At 37.7% G+C, this 20,725-nt stretch overlaps 1 protein-coding gene across 2 annotated transcripts in view; it reads left to right on the forward strand.

Annotated features, from left to right (window-relative positions):
- Positions 1 to 20,725, forward strand: part of LOC102057413 (cytochrome c oxidase assembly protein COX16 homolog, mitochondrial) — a 49,387-nt gene that overhangs the window by 7,213 nt on the left and 21,449 nt on the right. For both annotated transcript variants that reach the window (XM_055717239.1, XM_055717238.1), the window contains exon 2: positions 5,582 to 5,659. In XM_055717239.1, the coding sequence (XP_055573214.1) occupies positions 5,582 to 5,659 (78 nt within the window). The remainder of the gene's footprint in view (positions 1 to 5,581; positions 5,660 to 20,725) is intronic.

The raw sequence follows: 20,725 nt of genomic DNA on the forward strand, positions 1-20,725 counted from the left end.
ACTCTATACTCAGTCAATTAACCTGATACCTTAGGTCAAGTTTAATGTTTTGCACATAGTTCCCCATGCTGTGCAAACTATACTCTTCTGCTTTACCAGTGAGTTACAATTGTCTCCAGTTTATACCATCTGCTGTCCTGGGTTGCCAGCATGGTATCCATGTGGTCATCTCCTGGCATATTTCATCCATTTTTGACTGTAATGCAGTTCAGTCTTTCTACAATTTGTGAATTCCAATATATGCATTGAGTCAGTGCGTTCTCTGTTGTGCTTTTGAGTGAAGTAACTACTAAGGGACGTATAGCTTTTATTTCTGTTTTCCCCCAAGGAGGCCATATGATCTGAATTAAAAATTATTTCCATTTGTTGCAGATAAGAAGAAAAGGTAGATCCTCTTCTGCTCCCATCGAGGGTGGGGAGAGGATTTAGTAAGTTTCTGAAAAGGTTGCACTGGTTTTCTCTCAGCAGTTTCAGTGTTACGAATGGCTGTGGGAAATACTCTTGAGAGTTAGAGCTGGCAGAGGGGGGCGCTTCAGGTTAAGGTGACTTGCCTGGGTCTTTTCTGGGACTGGCAGTTTGCCCTGCTACTTTGTTTAGAGAACAAAAAAGAGACTTCAGTCTTCTGGGCTGACAAATTGCTGTCTTTCGCCGGTCTTGCACTGCACATATGACAGTTCTTTAAAGAGGAAACCCCAAACCCCTTTTTACTGTGTTCACTGCAATCACTGCAAACTAAAATAAAATAATTCACGTGACTGTTTAGTTTTGAAGTTCCTGATGAATAGCTGGAGGGTTTTGCAGCAGCAGTCTGGAAGAGGTTAGAAAATGATCATGTTCCTTCTCCAGTGATATGTATCGTAATGATTTCCCCACTGCATAATCTGCTTCCAGCAGTAAGTATTGTGATTTGGTTAATTTAGGGATTTATGACAAATTTAATTTTGTAATCTGGCTTTCAGAATTGGTGCTATAGCAGGAGTGGCTTTCTGTCACAACAGGGATGCCTGTAATATGGGAGATTGCTGGTGCTGCCAGTGAAATAGTTTCTTGTTATGTTGTTGACCTAAGGAACTGAAGGTGACCGCTTTAGATTATGCGGGAAACTAAAAAGTGGGGATCTGCTGTAAGTCCCAAGTTCTTCTGCGGTTGAGTCCTCAGTGACCATCTCACTGTGGTTGGTGACAAATGCAAATATTTCCCATCCTAAGATGCAGGTCAAGGGATCACTCTGATGCTGTCCATAATGGATTGCATAATATACTTCCTAATGGAGAAGTGAACAAATAGAATTTTTAGAAGAATGTTGTTAAAGAGAATTTTATATTTTTTTTAATTTATTTATTTATTTATTTTTTACATAAAACATTTACTGAGGTTGCTGAATGTATGTGACAGATGGTGCTCTTATGTCACATCCTATCTTTCATTTTGTTTTGGAACATGCAAGTCATCCATGCATGCATAATTGCATTACAACATTGTAGGGTTGGAGTTTTTTGTATACTCACTGGAACATAAAGGAATAAACCATTGTGAGATCTTTAAGGGGAGGTTGTGCTAGCAGTGCTGTTAAGCTGTTTGCTTTGGTGTTATGTGCGGGCTAATTAGTGTGTTTTATGGTTGTTGCCTTCTTAAGGTAAATTTCAGGTGTAAAGGAGAAAGTGAGAAGTTGTTACCATTTCATCCATCTGCTGAATGCATTCAAGTATCTAGACAGATTGTTTGCTACATAGTGTTTTTTGCTGCAGGTTCTGGAGCATATAAACTGAATAGTTCCTTTACAATGAAAGAATGCAGGTGTTTGAACTTTCCAGCTTGAGTACTGTTGTTCACATGCCAATGCCTTAACGTTTTATGATGTCAGTTAACTATCTGTACGATTCTAAAATCGGAATGAAGAAAAAATGTATCTTAATTTTCATTATATGTGGCATTACTTTTCCTCTCTCAGTTAACTGGAGAGGAAGCATGAGTCTGACTTCATTAGAATGTGGGCAACCTAACTGTTTTATTTGTATGGTGTCCTGAATGGTTTCTCCTGTCTCTTTTGTGTCTGGACTAGTGGATGGAACATACTGGACTTTGCTGTTGCCCTTGGCTTACATTGAGCAAATTTGCCCATTGTGGTGCTTTTTTAACTGAAGAGTGTTTTGCAAAGAATCATAGAATCATAGAATTGTTTAGGTTGGAAAAGACCTTGAAGGTCATTGAGTCCAACCACTAGCCTAGCACTGCCAAGTCTACCACTAAGCCATGTCCTTAAGTGCCACATCTACACGTCTTTTAAATACCTCCAGGGATGGTGACTCAGCCACTCCCCTGGGCAGTCTGTTCCTATGCTTGACCACACTTTCAGTGAAGAAATTTTTTCTAATATTCAACCCAAACTTCTCCTGGCACAACTTGAGGCCATTTCCTCTCATCCTATCACTTGTTACTTGGGAGAAGACGCTGACACCCACCTTGCTACAACCTGTAGAGAGCCGTAAGTTCTTCTCTGAGGCTGCTTTTCTCCAGGTTAAATAACCCCACGTCCCTCATCTGCTTCTCATAAGAGTTGTTCTCTAGACCCTTCAGGTATGTGTTCATGAATGTAGACTAGAAATGTGTTCAAGATGTACAGAATGTGCAAAGCCAACAAGCTGATGATATTGCTGGAATTTTTAACTTGAGTCTCATTCCACTTGTAATTATTTTGACTGGTGACTCTTGATGCTTCAGTGTTTGTATGCATTCTTCCCTTTAAATACAGTTAACTTAAGTGAAGGTAGTGAGGACATCTTCCCTCATGCAAAAAAGAAAAGGGAAACACTTAAACCAAGACTAACGTTTCCACTTGGTGCATAGTCAGTCACAGAGTCCTTTACTACCTTTAATACCATTATAGCTGCATAAATTAATTTATACTTTCTTTTATTGGCTTTTTACCACAATTTTCAAAAATCTGATTGACTGAAGAGCTGACTATTGCTGCTCTGGCTTGTGTAGATCAAGGCAATTCATGCTCAGGGCTGTCAGCTAACTGCATTGACGTGCTATTGGTTGATTAAATAAGTGCTGAATATGACTGATTCTGGTCAGGTTTTGCAGTGAAGTCTTAGACATCGTGTTTGGTTTATTAGAACATTGGTCAAGTAAACTTGTAAACATATGTGTGTATTCTGTGTTTTTGAAAATTGTTGATCTTCAGCCTAGCCTTCCAGCATTACACTGTGTAATATTTCAGTGGCGTTTTTAATTTCTTATACCATCAGTGTGCTTTGACTCTCATGCAGCCTAACTGATGTTTCACTGTAAGATAAATCAACCATTGCAGTACTGGAAGTGTAAAGGCAGTGTACTGGTAATGCCCGATAAGTGAAGTGTGCCAGCTTGCCAGGCTAGTTATGCTGCTTATGCTGTATGAAGAGCAAAAGTACATCAGAAACTAAGTGCTTTTTTCCCCTTCAGGAGTATAACAGTGATGGAAGTAAAATTACAGTGTCAGGCCAAAACCTGTCTAAAGGAACTGAGATGTGTGTGTATCAGCTTCTTTATCATGTGTATAGCTGCAAAAGGAAAATGCCCTATGTAATAGATGGTTGCTGTCAAACAAGTGATAGGATGTGATGAGACAAAACGACTTATTTTGCAACAACCTTCTACTTGATTTCCCTTAGTTACAGTGTACATTACACAGTTTTAAGTGATCAAAGCTAAGGAATGTAATGTTTCTTTTTTAGCTTGGAGCCTGGCTCTGTAAGCCACAGCATACCTTTTCATTGTGATAAGTAATATCTGGGTTATGAGGAGCAGGCCAGTTGAAGGTCTTCCACTTGTTCATGTTGCATCTCATAATGGCACATACTTTATGCAAGTTTGTTGTTAGGCAAACTAATTTTTAATTGATGTTGCAAGTAACTGCTACTTTCTGCCTAGTTTAACAACTGTGTACTGAACCATTTCTCATGCAGTTGCTTTTGCCCTGCCGTAGCCACTCTTTGACAACATACTAATATACACAAAGGCAGTAAGCTATGGTCTGTAAGAGCCATAAACTTGTCTATAGCACTTCTGATTTCTATTCATTAGGACCTGAAGTTTAAGTTAACTCATTGGCTGTTAATTAACATAATACTTGTTAGGAGTTGAATAAGATCAGCTAATGAAATTTTATGCTGAGGTGTCAACCATATTAAAATTCAATTATAGTTTGATCCTTGAGACTTTCAGCATTATGTGTTACTGTATCTTCAGCTGACATATCTGCTTTGATTAAATAAACCTTGAATAATGTTCAGGTTCTTTTTAACAATTTTGAATACTTTCTTTTCTGTTTCTTGTTGTTCTTTCTTACCAAAATACTGACACATGAGGAAGACTCCCCCCCCCCCCCCCTTTATACAAATACTTTTTTTTCTATTGTGTGTTTTGATGATTCAGTATTTGCAAGAGCATCATTAATTCATTGAACAGTTATGATATAGGTATGGTGCTGTCCAGTTTTTGGGAGGTCAGATTTCTAGTCACTGAAAGTGACATGGTTATTTTCTGATTGGCTTTCTGAAATTGGTTCTGTGGCTTAGCAGCTAGATGTTCATACCACAAAATTTTTGATGTATTTGTTCCTAATTATCAGCTTATTGAAAGGGCTAGACCAGAAAGAGACTGGAGCCTTCAACTCCTGCTTATTGGTGAAAGGTTCCCTGTTCTGTGAACATAGTACATTAGTTCCTGGGTAGCACTCTGTAACTTACCAGCACCTGAGCACGCATGGGGCTGAGCTCACATGGTTGAAAACTGAGCTCACATGGTCGTGAGCTAATTTTCAAGTCCTTAATGGTGTTTGTTAACAATACTTGATCTTTTGGTTGGTTTGTCTGTTTTTAATGGTAAGAATACATAGACAGTCTTATGATATCCCTCTCATAAGAAAGAATTATTTAACAATTCCTTTATGTGGGTATGAAGGTTACACCCCAACCCCCACCCCCTCCCTGTTTCTGCCTTTATTATTCTTATTCATAAGCTTCACAGGTGTGGACAGAATTGCAATACAACTAAGGAGGCAATAATAAAAGTGCAGGTGTGCTGGATATGATTTCTTAGCCTATATGATAATGTATCATTGAATCACAGCTCCGGTCAGCTGGTCTGTTCAGAAGCTTAATTAGATTTCTTACCCACAGACATCAGAGTAGGTCAATGTGGCATTGTTACTTCCCCATAGAGTTTGAAAATGATGAGAATAAATCCTGTGGTGTTGAGGTAAAGGTTCCTTTGCAGTTTTGTCAGGAAGCCATATGGGGAGGGAAAAGAAGGGGTAAGAGCAGAGGAAGTCCCTAGGAAATGTGCATCATGAAGCAGCTGTCTTTGTATGGAGGAAATCTGTGAAATCCAGGTCCAGAGGATGCAAGAAGGCTCTGACTTTACATATACTCCCTCTTGTCCTATACGTATCTTCTAATTGATTATTTTATTCAGTTCCTGGTGTTTCTGTTGGAAGAATAGTAGGGTCCCTGGTAAATGAATTGGGTCAACATGCAGTGTTCTTTTTTGTAATAGTCCTGACATGTCTTGTTTTCATTTTGTTGTTTTTCAGCTGTATCTTATTGGAGGATCTTTTGGACTCCGTGAATTTGCTCAAATAAGATACGATGTCCACAGACTACATGGCAAGGTAGTTGAAATGGTTTTCTTTACTTTTCATTTAATTTTGTATATGTATTGTCTTCTAAAGGATTGTTAAGACTAGCAGGCTTGCTATTGGGGATTTGCCTTTCACTGCTGGGCCCAGGCTACAGCTGAGGCTCTTAGGCAGTGAGTAGTGCAGGTAACAATAAAGGGATTGACATGATGATGAATCCTTTTACTGTCCGTGAAACAGATCAACATAAATAATAGAAAAAAATAGTTTCTTTTGTTGAAAATAAGTGGCAATTCTGAATCCCAAGAAGTGTAGCACATCTAGAAGGAGTTTATTACAAAGGTATGGTGTCTGATTTAGATGAAGAAAACTGGTATTTTAAAATGCTCTGATTTCAAGCAATACTTGGCATTTAGTATATAATATTAGATGGTTTTCAGGGCTTGTCTTTTTGTTGGCTGAGATAAGCAGATACCTTTAACATTGTGCTGCATCTTGTTTAAGCTCTGCATAAGAAACAGGAGCTAGTCTTTACTCGGTATTTCAGAATGAATTATATGGAAGAAGCCTTTCTTTAAATGAACGGGAAGCTTTCTGAACGAGGGAAATAGCTTGCTCACTAGTGCTACTTACGCCTCCAGGTGTAACAGTAGTTCCAAGTCGTATATGAAATTATTTGAAAGGAGCATAGTCAGTTCCGCAGAATGTAATATTGTCTAACTTTGTGATATGCAGGTCTGCCGTTGCAGTGCAGAGAGGCTTTCTGGTCTCAGTGCTGACTTGCAGGTCACATGAAGTGCTTTTAAAGACTATATGGCACTTTATAGTAAAAAAAAAAAATTGTTTATAACTCTGGACGCTGTGGCTTTCTGTTGCGGTCAAATCTTTGAGATCTGAGCTGCTGAGGGTTTGGAGACTCACTCGTTTTGTCTTAGACTCCTGTTATGGGCCATCTAAATTACTTCAATCATTTCTCATTGTTCCGTGTGTTGCATACGTAGTTGTGGCCTTTTGAAGCAACATGTGGCCCACTCCTGGTCAGTCCCATGGGGACAGGGGAGAATAATCTTAGAAATCTTTTCTCCAGTGCTGTCTTCTGGGTAGCTATTTTCTATGAGTCCTGGGCTTTTAGGACCAGTTGGAGCCTTTTAAGTTTTTCTCCAACCAGATGGGAATCACAACAGGGGCAAGAATTTGCCTGTTGTGTTTCTGTCATTTTTTTGGTCAAATTCATAGGTGGTGAATTACATTTGACCTCCATGATCTGCACTGTGACTGCAGCCCAGGAAAAAAAACAGGTAATAGTTGCACTCATTCAGATCTATGAGGCGCTTTGTCCCAGCATTTATAATCAAGGGGAGCATCATTGAATTAGACAGTAGTACATGAAAGCTCTGAGGGGAAGCTACTACACCCTGGAGTTCTTAAGCTCTGAAGAGCTAAAAGAGGACATCTGGATTCTGCTCTAACTGGTATTACTTAAGGCTGCAGCATCTCTTCTGTGTTCTGTTTTTCTTTTCATTACTACTTTATTTAGGAATAGATGAAATTTAAATAACAATGCAGTATTGGCTGAGAACTAGCAACACCAACTTTGGGCTAGAGTATAGACAGACAAATCAAAGCAATGTGTTCTGTTAATTTCTGGGTTTATGTCCATAGAAACAAGAGTTAAGAACCATTCTAATGCATTCAATAAGACAGCAAAAAAGATTAGAATGTATTTTAACTGATAAAGAGAAACAAACCTAGTTTAAAAGGTACGTGAAACTCAGGAAATGAACACAAATCTAAGTAATTTTAAAAGGCTATTAAAAATCCTGATAGTCATAACATCTGCTTAATTTGTCACTGATTAAAATGTTTTTGTGTTGGAGTAGAATACCCTTTTCTTATACGACACTTCGACTAGCATAAGTCCTTATCAGATCAGGGAGAAGTGCTCCTTTTGGTGGGGTGGGCAGTTATATGCAAATTGCAATAGGCAATAAAATAAATAGGATTATTTTGTTTCAGTTGCTCCTTTCTAAAAATAATAATGTTTAATTAAATAACACTTTTCATACAAGGAGCTCAAAAGACTTTCACAGAATTTAAATGAATTAAGTTTTATAGTCTTACTGTCAAAAGAGGCAGGATTATTATTTCCATTTTATTGCTGAAAAATTGAAGGCTGAAGGAAGTTAAACAACCCATCCAAACGTAGGCTAGGATTTGTAATACCTGAGTGCCTGTCTTTTTTATGTCTTAAGGATGTGCCTTATATGTGCCTATAGTATGCATCCTTTGTAAGCATGACTCTAAACTTGTTTTCTTGCTAATTCAACTGCTAGACAGAATTTAGACAATCCTTTTGTGGTATATCTCTACTACATTTTGAATGCTAAACTATGATCCCTTCCCTTCAAAAGTATTTGTTTTTTTCCCTTTTCAGTCTTACCATTCTCATTGTGCTGAGAGGGAAACCACATTAGCAGGCAAGCTCTCAGCTGACGATCTTTGGAAGGAAGCATTATAGTAGAACTGGTATTTGTGTTTTGGTGACTAAGGGGTTAACTGCCACTTTCTCTTTGTATTCTTGTGGCTTAATGAGCAAAAGGTTCATTAGTCATAATGTCTATGTTATTAATGTCAAACTGGCTTTTGAAGAACATTCCTTGATAAAGGAATTAAAATTTAAGAGAAAATGGTGGTTTGGACTTTTGAAGGTTTGTGGTGATGCATAAGGCAGGGGCTAGGATTAGGGCTGGGAGGGAGACAGAGCCTAGAGCTGGAGCTGGAATGGGGTGGGGAAGGGGCTGCAAAAGGAATTCTGTCTTCTTGGGCATTTGGTCTATGGCTAGGGATCTTGGGCTGAGGGTCAGCCGGTGTGTAGGATGGAGAGTCAGAGCCTAGAGCTGCAGCTGAAGAGGGACTATTAGCATCTCAAAAATGGATATTTTATCCATTTAGTATAGCAACATTGGATAGCAGGGCTTTGTATATGCCCATCTCTAGCAAAAGCAAAAAAACCCCCGTTTTGGGTACACCTTCATTTACTCAAGATACCCAGGTCAGTCATACTGCCTCAGCACACTATATGTTCTGCATTTAAAGTGAACTTACACTGAGACTCTTACTGATGTAAATGCCTATTTACACTAGTCAGGATTCTGAAACTAATCAAGGATTTCTCCATTATCTATTGTTGCCAAAATGTCCATTAATGGAGAAATCATTAGGTTAGGTAACTGTTCTTTTCTGGGAAGAATTTATGCAAATCATTATTGGTTATAGAAAAGCAGGTATGCTTACGGGAAAATTGTGGAATTAATGGAGAAGAAATGAGTATGTTTGTATAGGCATTGTTCCAAACACCTTTATTCTCAAACGCAAAACTAGGGCCTTTCTTTGTCTATCTTCTCACTGTGTATGTAATTGAATAGAGATGCTTATTTAAGGAGGTTTTTTTCTCTGGAAAACGTGACTCCTGTTAAATATACTGAAAATGTTTCATTTCAACTATATAATAATAAATAAGTTAACTGTGTGCCCATTGTTGTCATTCAAGGCGTGGTAGAGACTTGCTGATTCAGGTCTAATTTTGGATATAAGAATCTTGGACATGTGGAATGGCGTGTACTATTGGCTGATAGTTACTGTAGAGGGTTGAAGAGAAGCAACATACTAACTGCCTGGGAAAATCTAGGCTTTCAGCCCATCAGCAGACTGTTTAGACTAATAAAATAGAGTTTTTAAGCTCCAAAACTGCGTTGTTGAAACAGTATTATTGCGAGGCAGGTTCTCAGAGTATGGGGAGGGATAGGACTGAGCATGTTCCTCCAGAGTAACATGCAGCAGAAGCACTTCTAGAAAAGCTAGATGTCTAGGTCATTCTGTCAGGAAACAAAACATCAGTTAGCCTTTGAAGTCTCCAAATTCTTCTGTGAATTATTTATAACAGTGTTACTATACCGACCCCTTTAGTGTTTACAAACTATGTAGATCCTATTCACTTTTCCTTTGTCCTATGCAAAGTGAGTGCACCCCAAAACCAGAACGCTAAAAAATGAGATTAATAACATTTTCTGTCTTACTAATGCAGAAAGTAGAGGCAGTGAAGAGTCAAAATGACAGAAGTTCAGCCTTTTCTCCTATGTGAGTTTCACTCCTTAATCTGCTGTTGGGTTTTAAAATATATATGTATAACCATTGTGTGGCACTTCAGGATTTAAAATGCAATTGAAAATGAAAACACTTGACCTGTTCTTTCAGAACGCCATCCTCTACAAGCATAAAACTGTAAACCCAGAAAGACTATAAAAGGAGTGATGGTGGTGGTGTGAAGCATACTCATTAGTAAGCATGCTAGGTGCATCAAGCTTTCTTTCTGCAGACTGAGAATTTGCCTTTAAAATTTCTGTTAAGGGAATGGCAGTGTTTTGAGGTCCTTGGATAATTTTTTTGACCAATTGACTGGCATGTAATTACCCATGAGACACTGCTTATAGACATCTACAAGGAGTTAGTGTTACCATTGTCAATTCTCATTTATTACGTTTACTTGGTGTCTTGAAGTCCTAACTCATGAAATGATATAACTGTGAGGATCTCAGCTTTCATTTTATAATCCTAGACCTTGGAGTTGGGAAGAAGATCACATACGGTACATAGAAGATTATCCTGAAAGCCTTATTGTCCTTTGAAAAAGAAAATGATGAGGAGTGGAAGAGGCTAATACAAGCACAACACTGACATTTTACTGGTTTATAGCTGTTCTTTTAATTGGGCTTGATAGTGATTTCAGTGTGTTGACTGTCTGGTTGGTTGTACTCAGTTTTACAGTTTTAGAATATTGTTGGTGGGTCCCTCGTGCTGTCCTTTAACATTGTATTCTGAAGCTCACAAATGGCTGTCAGGGGACCCATAGCAGCGTGCAATTTAAATAACTTCCAGTGATCTCATTGGAAATCATACATCCATCTTCTTCAGGTTCTTGCTTCAGTTCCCTCCTCTACCACAGAGCTCCCCTCTGCCTACGAGCAAGTCATTGAATTTTAGTGAGTCTCACTTTCTCAGTCTGTAGAAGGGAGATAATTAATGCTGCTCTATTTTATGTAGGGAACAGGAAAGTTAATTAATTCAAATAGAAAGAATTATTTAAATTCATACGAGTATTTTAAAAAGTATTTCCTCAGGTGAGATCCATTAATTCACATCTTTTGAGTCGGGGTGAAATAGTTTAGGAGGGAACAGGAGCAGAGAGAAGACCAGTTTCCATGAAGCCTTTATATCAGGGGAGAACATAACTGACATTTCCTTAGGAAGGTCCAGGAAATCAGTCCATCGTTTTCTGATTATTATAAGCGGGTAGTTGAGACTTAAGTGGTATCTGCCAGTTATGCTTTTGTGTTGTCTGGTTCACAGACATACTGCAGTTTGTTTAAACCACTGAGCTGAGATGGTGACAACTGCAACAGCACAGTGTTTAAATGAGGTTGCAACATCCACCCAAGAAGGGCAAAAAATCTGCAAGTGACTGGACAAGACTGGAACACCCATATTGCTGTCATTATGTGAACTAGCTCACGTATAACTACAGGAGTTGCACATAGAGGCATGCCCTGAGGTATACAACTAAAATTGTCTGTTGGTTATCGCTTCTATTTTACCTGCCTATAAACTGCACTTGGATAGGATTTCTGTGTTCCAGAAGTTTGTTTTGTTTTGTTGTTTTGTTTTGTTTTTTTTTTTTTCAAAGAAAGAAGCATTACAGAATTAAATGTAATTTGAAAGGTTATTGTAAAGTTAGTATGGTTTCTGAACAATCTGTCGTGTTTCTATATGTCACATAATTTTCTTCCTTAAAATAATGTATTTCATATGAGGTGAAGACTTTGAATCAAAATCACCTAAACTTCTGAGTATGTCTGTAGCATTTAAAATTACACAAGTAATGCTATTTTTGACTTACAGTTGTGGAATATCAGCAGATTGTCCCCATCATTAAACATATTGTGAGCTAGTAGTGTTAGACAGAGTTGCTTTACTGCAAGCTGTCTTATCTTATTTGAGGACCTGCATCTGTGTTAGAAAACGGTATTTGCTCTTTGGCAAAGCTATCAGAGATAACAAGAATTTAACTGAGATAGCAAACAGTATTGCAGCAGGATGTAAAGGTATGGCTTTCACTTTCTTCCCCCAAATTGTTCAATTGACTGAAAATTGCAAGGTGTTCTTGTTGCAGTTCTTAATGGATAAGCATCCATGCTTGAAACTGTATTGTACCTTGGGGTTCCCAAAGACCATAAGTCTGACCAAAACTTGACTTACTTGACTATTTCAAGGCGTAAAACGGATAGGCCGGGTCATTGTGATTGGACTGGACTGGTAAAGCCTGTGCTGGTGTAGTTTGTATTAATGACAACTGATGGATTTAACACTATTGATGCCAGCCCAGGTCATTCCATGCACTAGTTTTCTTCTGTATTCTGCAGGCTTTGTGCTTGATTTTGTTCAAAATGGATTTAGACTCATCCTCTAGATTTCCTGGTGTGCCAACACCCCGTAGCAATGCTAAGGTCAATTTAGATTAACGGTTAATACTTAAAATACTCTTAAGTGGGTTATCTTTATTATTAGAGTTAGGAAGTGAAAATTAAATACTCACTATCTGCTCATCTAAATCTAAATGTATGTTTGTGGTGCTGTGCACTAAGTCAGGGATTCATCTTGTTTGTGTTTCCATTGTCTTAAACGAAATGCCTCGTTTGAGGTAGATATCCAGGCAGCCCATATAGATGGTTTGAGAGAGAAACGCCTCCATAATATGCTTCATTCAATTTTAAAATAGATGCTTGAGAGCTATGTTGTTCTCTTTTGACTGATGGAAAAGTAGAGAGATTGAGCTCAACACTTTATTCATCTCACTGAAATTTTGTAATGATACCATCCTTAGTGTAAGAATATATTTATTGTTAATTTGACCAATAAATGGTAAGTGAAATAAACCTCTGCCTAACTTCAGTTACAGACAAGTTAGGGTTTTAGACACATATCTTAAAGTGAGATTTATTTTCTTTAGAAATGCCCGTCTCTATATTCAGCTGACTGTAGGAGGAGCCTAAACAGAAACTTCATGCTTCAAGTCAAAAGTTTAGTTGGATAAAATTAGGTGAGATGAAGCCTGCCCTAAATATTCTTTCCCTGGAGCTTCATTGGCAAACTAACAGTTGGCTTGAAGGTAGAGAAAGTCTTGTTTAATCTGTTGTTTATGTCTGTTCTGTGATTCTGGAGAGTTTCCTCCATGATTTCATAGGAGGTTGTATTTAAAACATTGTGTTTGATTTGAGTGTGAATGAAATCAGAGTGTCTTTAATTGATGTCTGGTGGCATTTTCTGGATAGGAAAGGTATCCTTTCTAAACTTGTCAGCAAGGGAACATGGAATCATTTTAGTGTCTGTCACTGAACTTGGAAGAATAATTAAGTCTTCTCATCTAGCATTTTAGCATTTATTTATAAATGCATCTTCATGCATTTAATTGGTTTCAGTAAGCTAATTACTCAAGCACAGTGTGGCAAGGGATTGATGTTGGTGATTATTGTTTGCGTCCTTTTTTTCCTTAAGCAGGTCAGGTTGGCTTCAGTCTCAAGTCTAATGAAGACAAACTTCAGCTAATTTCCTTAAGTAGGTTTAGTGGATTTTCAAAGACTAAATTCATTAATGAACTTGGCCATAGGTCCTCCAAAAATTAAGAAAATAATACACTGAAATGTTGTCTGGTGCTTTAGAGAATGTGAGAGGCATACATTTATGATTGCTTATAGGAGGAAAAAAGAAGATCTTTGTCAATCATTTATCTTTATGTAATGAAGCACATTTTACTAAATTAAAGCAGACCTTGCTTTCAAGCACAGCCTGCTTAGTGGAGGGTTTTAGAATTAGATGGAATTGAGGCAGCCTGGCTTCTGATTGATGGCTAAGCAGGTGCCCTTATAGTGTCTTTTTTTTTCTGTTGGCAGGGGGAATTTGGCACTTGTTACATCTTTTGACCACGGTTCAGAATCATTCAAGGCAGTAATTTCAGTCCTGCAATGTGGCACAGAAATGAAAGGGTAGCAGAGCTTTTCATACTCTGTATTGTGGTAGCACCAGATGTTCAGACATCAGTTTTCTTTCTTGTCTTGGATCAGTCCAGAGGGATTGTATGGAAATGAGCTCTTTGTCCATGATATTCTTGAAGATTTTTGAGGTTCAGCTGCTAGTGTTAGATTCATGATTTTGCACTGGTGTCAGTCTTTGTCTCTAAACACATTGTCTCTAAACAGCTGATTACTGAATTTGTTATGATACCAGCCAGAGGTGTATGTTTTAATTTTTCAGGCATCCTTTCAGTTTAGTATATTAACCACCTTTTTGTCTGTAAAAGGCAGAGATGGAGTCAGTCAGAGATTCAGTAAGACTTTGTTGCCCCATTCTGAGGCTGACACTGTGTATATGCTTTTAAATGGTTTCTATTGATTGGATACACCTAGACCCACTGCTTATTGTCACCACAAACAGCTTAAAGCAGTGTAGGACAACCTGGAGATAAGATTTTGCCCATACCTGCCCTTTCCTACCATCTTGTATGAGGTTGAAAAAAATGAGACCAAGGCCATCTAGACTATTCTGATGAAACCAAGAGACCTGTCAAGACCAGAAGACTTCTATTAATAACCTGAAACAGGTATGGGCTCTCAGAATTACAATATGGTTGTTGAAAATTGAGACAGTCGCATTAAATCTGGATGTGATGATGATAGTAACAACAATACAGAGATTTTGATAATATGTGTGTTCACTGATTTAAAAATTAGTGCAGCTTTGATTTTTCACTTTGAAATATCTGGAGTTTTAGTGAATCTTTAGTTTCAATCTTATAATGTGCCAGCACTATTTTTTGGCAATGAATATTCAAATATATTGTTAATGATACTGAGTTTGGCCAGAGACCCTAAATAATAATATTGAGTATTTGCATGGTAAAGTGTTTCACTGAATCCTTGTCAAGCTTTTTAAGTAAGTTTTTTTAAATTAAGAAAAGCCTTACCTATCAGTTTCCATGTATGCAGTGGTTACTATTACTGTAGAAATTGCAGGGAGCTTCTGCCATGCATGCTAAGATGTCATGCTATATCCTGTGTGTAAGGATACATTAATATGCCAATTTTGATTAAATTATGTTTATCTGAATGGCAGAAAGGTCTTGTGCCTTTTATAAAGATTGGGAAAATGTGCTTAAAATTTCAGGGGCTTAATATCTGTCCAGATGTAGAGGTTTGATTCTTGAAACTTCCATTTTGTGGCTGCCTGGATGTATATTGCTTTTGGACTGAAGGTCCTTCACATACCTAAATTCTGCTTTTGGCCAGGCGCTCTAGTACTGTATTATTCATGGTGCTGCAAAGCTTGGCGTCTGCTAGATACGTAGCAAATCTTTCAGGCTCTATTAAATAGGTGTTCCTCAGTCTGTGCTAGCTGAAGATGTGCGTGCTGTTACGTGAGTTGTTGAGTACAACTTGTGAGGCTTCACACAAAGCGGCTGTAAAAGTAGGGATGCCTCCTGTGACCTGCTGGTTCAGCCAGAGGGCAGGTACCCAGGATGTGGATGAGAGTTTCAAGGCACATCTCCTTTCTCTGGGAAACATGCAGTAACTGTAAATTTGTAGATTGCCTGGAACTGCAGGCATTATCAGCTTTCCTTTTTAAAACTCATCTCTGCATGGAATAGTTAAGAACGAGGAAGAAAATGTGATTGTGACTTAGTATTTAGATTATATATGTGAAGTAGGGGAAACCTGGGTTTTAATTTCTATGACATTTAGAATTTCTGTGTTTTTATCAAATGAGTATTTGATACTAAACGTCTTGAAGCTGGGCCCCCTTTGTCAGGGCAATGCTCTTTCTTTGAAATGAGGGATTTGTTCTTTTAATTTAAAACAAGCAGACAAACAGAACCTGGTCAGCCTCACCCTGAGATGGATAATGACTATGAATCCTAACTGGAGTGAGGTATCTTCTTAAATCTTAGGAAAACTTGTCTAGTACTTATAAACTCTTCTGCAGCCTTTCATCTTACCTGTCTGTAGTTACTGCTGCTCTAATTGCTACCCAGTACGTATCCCTTTCTTAAGCATCTGAATCATCTCTTAGTTTTGGGGTTTTTTTCTTTTTTTTATTTTTTTTTATTCCAGAAATCTAGTTCAGGCTGTAGATTTTGCTATGCAACCAAGTGCTAGGTCCCTGTAAATTTAGTTATGAATCTTCACATGTGTATACCAACAAATATGTGCACATTGCTGTTTACCTATCTTGAGCTAGTAAATACCTTGGTGACCCTACGCATGCTTCTGACTTTCTCATATGTGTATGCAAGTTGTGGATGCACTTAGAAGATTGCCTTAGAGTATTTTTGTCCATGAAATTCAGAAGAGAATTTGGATCCTATCTGGCATGTCTTTCTTGGAAGTACTCAGTAAAGGAAGCATGCTAGGTACATTCTGCACACAAGGCAACTCTTTTTTCAGATGTACAAAAGTTCTGGTGGATATATATTGTCCAGGATTTCCATGGATCAAGCAGCTATATTAGAGGTACCACCTGACTATGCTGCCCAGCATCTGGAAATTCCAGGCAAATGGCCAAATTTGTCTTTTTTTGCTAGGACAGAATTTCTGTGTGGAAAAACAGGGCTGTGTCTGGAGGAACCTGGACATCTGGCAGCTTTACCTCAGATTATTGAGCTTCTCAGTGATGAAACGCAAAATAGAGTACAAGTATTAAGAGTTTCTTGTTTTAAACAGAAGACATTTTTCTATTTCATAATTCTGTTGTCAAGATTAGATTCAGATGAAGAGAAGGTTATTAACTGAAGAAACTCATTCTGATGCCATTGCAAGTGGAACTAATTTCAGTACGTAAAATGTTGATAGCTTTCAGATTTTTACATTTTATATACTACTGAGAATTCTGTTCAGTTGCTTTAAATCCTGTCACATTGCCACAATTAATTACTGGTATTTTTGCCTTGCAATTGAAGTGATTACAAGTGTGTAATTTAGCTTCAGGCAGCTTTTAGCCAAAACATAATTTAATATCCAGCTGTTTTTCCCCTCATCTCCCTCAAGCACCAGAAAACATCTAGCTTTCCAGACTCATCTTGGGAAGCCAATAGCCATGGTGTCAGCAGATTGAAGCTCAAACAGAAGTACTGGAGTCCCAGTCCCCTAGATCAGGATTTTCTGTACTGCTAGACTTGTAGATCACTGCAGTTTTTACCAAGAAAGTGTTGAAAACCCTCTGCCATGGATTGTTTCCATTTTAAGTGTGATCTCTGTCTAAATGGACCTTCCCTTTCTTCCCCTTTGTGTTTTGAGGCTAGGAAGGCTGAAGTCAATTGGTTCTGTTGCAAACTACAGCTATGCATCAGTCTGAAAAAGTAGAGCCCAAACTGCTAATGAGAGGGGAAAATGCATAATCTGTCTGTCTTCAAATATCTGCCACCCCAGAAAGCATTTATAGGTTTGCTTGTGATTCAATAGGTGATACATTTTCCCCAGAGTCAGCACTGAACTTCCTGTATCTTCTGTCAGGCGCTGCTTAACTACCTTTTTTTGATGAGGCATAGAAGTGAGACTTTGCCCTCAGAACCTTAATGAGTGTTGAAATTAACATTGTAGCTGGTGCAACATCATGTCTTGCCTCCCTGGAGCACAGGTCAAGGAGGGTAAGAAGATGCCTGAGGTTGTACGTTCTCCCTGCACAAGTAGATGGGCAGCTGTGGGGTCAAGAAATTCATAAGCTTTCCCTGACAGTCCCTCCAATTCTGCACCCTCAAAGACTGCGTGTGCTTTTCATAAAGCCTACCAAGCATAAGCTGTGGGATGATTCAGAACAGGAGACTAATTTAGGTATTCCCAGAGGAACCTCTGGGAACGTTCATTGGTGACAGAGAGAATGTAGGAATACAAGCTTTCAGGGTACTGCATGGAGAAGAGACATGACTTGTCTTATTAATATCTAAAATCTATGAATTAAAATCTTTTGCATTCATAATTCCCACTGAATTTAGTAGAATTGATAATGTTGGATGTGTAGGCCTTGTATCTGGCATAATAGGAAAACAGTAACTCTGCTACTCATGTTTTAAATTTGATTACATCAGGCCTTATCGTTATAACTTTCTCTAATGTACCCATCAGAATGTCTGAGCCTTTGACAGGTAAATTTGTTATTTATTAAAAATAGGGGCAAAACATCTTTCCAAAGAAGATAGTACATGATATACAAATGTGTTGCAAATTCTAGTAATCTAAACTAAAGGTAATTTGGAAGATGAATAGCTTTCTGTAAGTGCAAAGAATTAGAATAGGCTTTTGCTTACTGTAAAACTTCACTAGATGTCAGTGTGGAAAATATTTTTACTTAAATGCTATGTGACCTGTAGAATGAGAAGTGTTAATTCCTTTAACACATGCAGATTTAGGATGACAGTTATTAGAATTTTGTAATTTGGGGGTTTCTCAATACATAATTTATTTGTAGAAAGGCAGTTTCAGAACAATGAAGGCAATTTTTGTAAGATCACACTCAATTCTGAAAATTGTTTCTGTTCAAATATACATAAAGTCAAAATTTGAGTACTTACAGAAGATTTTGAGATTTGTATTGTAAATCAGAATGACATTTTAAAACATAAATGAAATCAATTTTTAGGGTTAAAACAGCAGACTTTTTGTTTTATATTGTTGATTATTTTGAGTCAGCAAAAATTTTAATGTTTATTTTCTTGCTGGTTGTTTGTGAAAACAGGACTTGTTTGTGAGGGTAGCAAGTATATTTTCACATGGCTCAGGACAGATCTTAGTCACAAATTTACACATTTAGAAAAGAAAAAAATGCATATATATTTATAGGTGTTGATTAAGGAAAGCATTCCTAATCTGTAAGTGTGCTTGTGCATTCTTTTAACTGTATTAGGTGTTTATGTGACATTTGAAGAATCAGACTCTCTCCGTTCCTACACGAGAAGGTTGGTTGGTTGGGTTTTTTGGATGAGGTGTTTTTTTGTTGTTTTATTGAAGCTTTAAGGTTTGGTCTCCTATGAGATAGACTTTTCCCTTGAAATGGATTCCTTTGTGTTTCTGAACTGATACACCAAGTGAAAGATAGCAGTTTAAATATTGTATGGTGCCTTTGGTTTTGCTATACTGTTAAAGCAAGCTGCTACCAAGACTAGTTTACCAGAAGGAACCTAATTGGACAGTCAGTGAACACCTGAACACAGGTATTTCTGCTAAGTACAGAACTCCTCGTTAGGCACCCTCTCCAACCCTACCTATTCTGTCTGCTAATACAGCAATGGAAAATTAAGGTGAGAGGAACACAGACTGCTTGCACGCGGGCTTCAACTGCAAATTCATGATTTCTCTCTTGAAGTTACTTGCTTTTAACAGAAACTTAAGTAACCTTTCTGTTTTTCAGAATTAGCACAAAGAGGTTGATTCTGTCCAGAGTTAGGATATGGCTAAGGGAGCAATAAGGAAAAGCTTAAACTATATTTGCACTGGTTTTCCAGCTTTAACTTGCATAGTAGGTACATAGCCATTAAAAAGGAATCTTTTTAAAATATGATAAAAAATGTTGATTCTGTAGGAGTTGCATCAAAAAATATTTTGTCTTTATTATTTCTGGCTATCAAGTATCTTCCATTTAGAGGCAAAAAGGTGGGGTTTTTTTCCTAAATACTGGCATCACAGCCTCACATTGTGTGAGTCCTTACATACACATTAGGTGTGCTTTCAGTAATATGTCTATTAGTCTCAGAAAGTTGGAGTAGATGGAACCAATTAACCCTGTAATCTGGGTCAAATAAATCTTTAGTAAATATTCAAGATATTTTATTGAAGTTCCTTTTGTATTTGTGCACCTTTTAGTCAAAGTAAAAGCTTTTGCTTTTGCCAATAAAGATTACATGATTCTGAATGAAGGAGTTTTTTAAATTAAGGAAATATTTTTCATATTAGTACCGGACTTCCCTTTGGCATACATTGGTTTAATGCTGTACTAATAGTGACTACATAACATGGTGATGGGTTAACTGAAATCTACAGAAAATGCATTTGAAAATGTAAATGTCAAATATATATATTAACAGCAGACCCATTATCAGGAATTTTGAGAGGTTTGTTAACTTACACGTGAGCTCTTTCCAATGTTTTAAGGTGTGATGAAACTGATATTTAAGAACTTAAAATATTTTAGTAAATTTCATTAATTTTTCTTAAACTATACCCACCTGTTAAGGAGAATAAAAGGCATTTGTAAAGTATGGCTTTATATAACATTTCCTTTTTCTGAACTGATACCTTAAGGGTGTTTAGTTTGTCTTGTACTTCAGGAAGTTTAAGTGGCTGTAGCAGGACAGGTATAGCATACTAAAGAGACTTTACAAAGGCACCTTGAGAAATTGTCTTTTAATGTTTCTAAAATAGGCGACTTCCTCCTCTTGCTGTTTTCTCTGTCAATGTTTTGTGATGACTGTCTTGGCAAGTACTGCAACTCTTGTTCCAAGGCTAAGAATCTTACTTTTGTGACCAGTGATCCACATTTTGGCTCACGGGAAAGAATGTGCTATAGCCTTACTTTTCACTCTCTTCTGTGATGATAAATAAATGCACTATATCCTCTGATAGTAAATTGGTCTGAACCACTCTTGCCTCTCTTGCGTTATTTGTACCATGGATCTTCAGCATGTTCTATCTGTTTTACCTGGAGAGCTTACACTTTTTTTTTTTCTTGTTTGGAAGAAAGTAAAAAGGAAATTTGGGAAAAACTGCACAGAATACTTAGCAAGTTCCTCCTTTTGTACTGTTGGGTTGCAAGGGAAACCAAGACGTAGCAAAGCTCAGAAATGTCAGCTTTGAGATCTTTGTTGGAGAGCTTTACCATCCTGACTGTAAGGTGAGAGCTATGGTTGGATCTATACTTCGAACTGGTTCATCTTTATGTATGCAGCAAAATTTGCTTTTCCTTGGGGGACCTTTCAAAACCACCAAGGATCTTGCTGTTAGTTCT

This window comes from Falco cherrug, chromosome 7 (assembly GCF_023634085.1).
Source record: "Falco cherrug isolate bFalChe1 chromosome 7, bFalChe1.pri, whole genome shotgun sequence".
Classification (NCBI taxonomy): Eukaryota; Metazoa; Chordata; class Aves; order Falconiformes; family Falconidae; genus Falco; species Falco cherrug.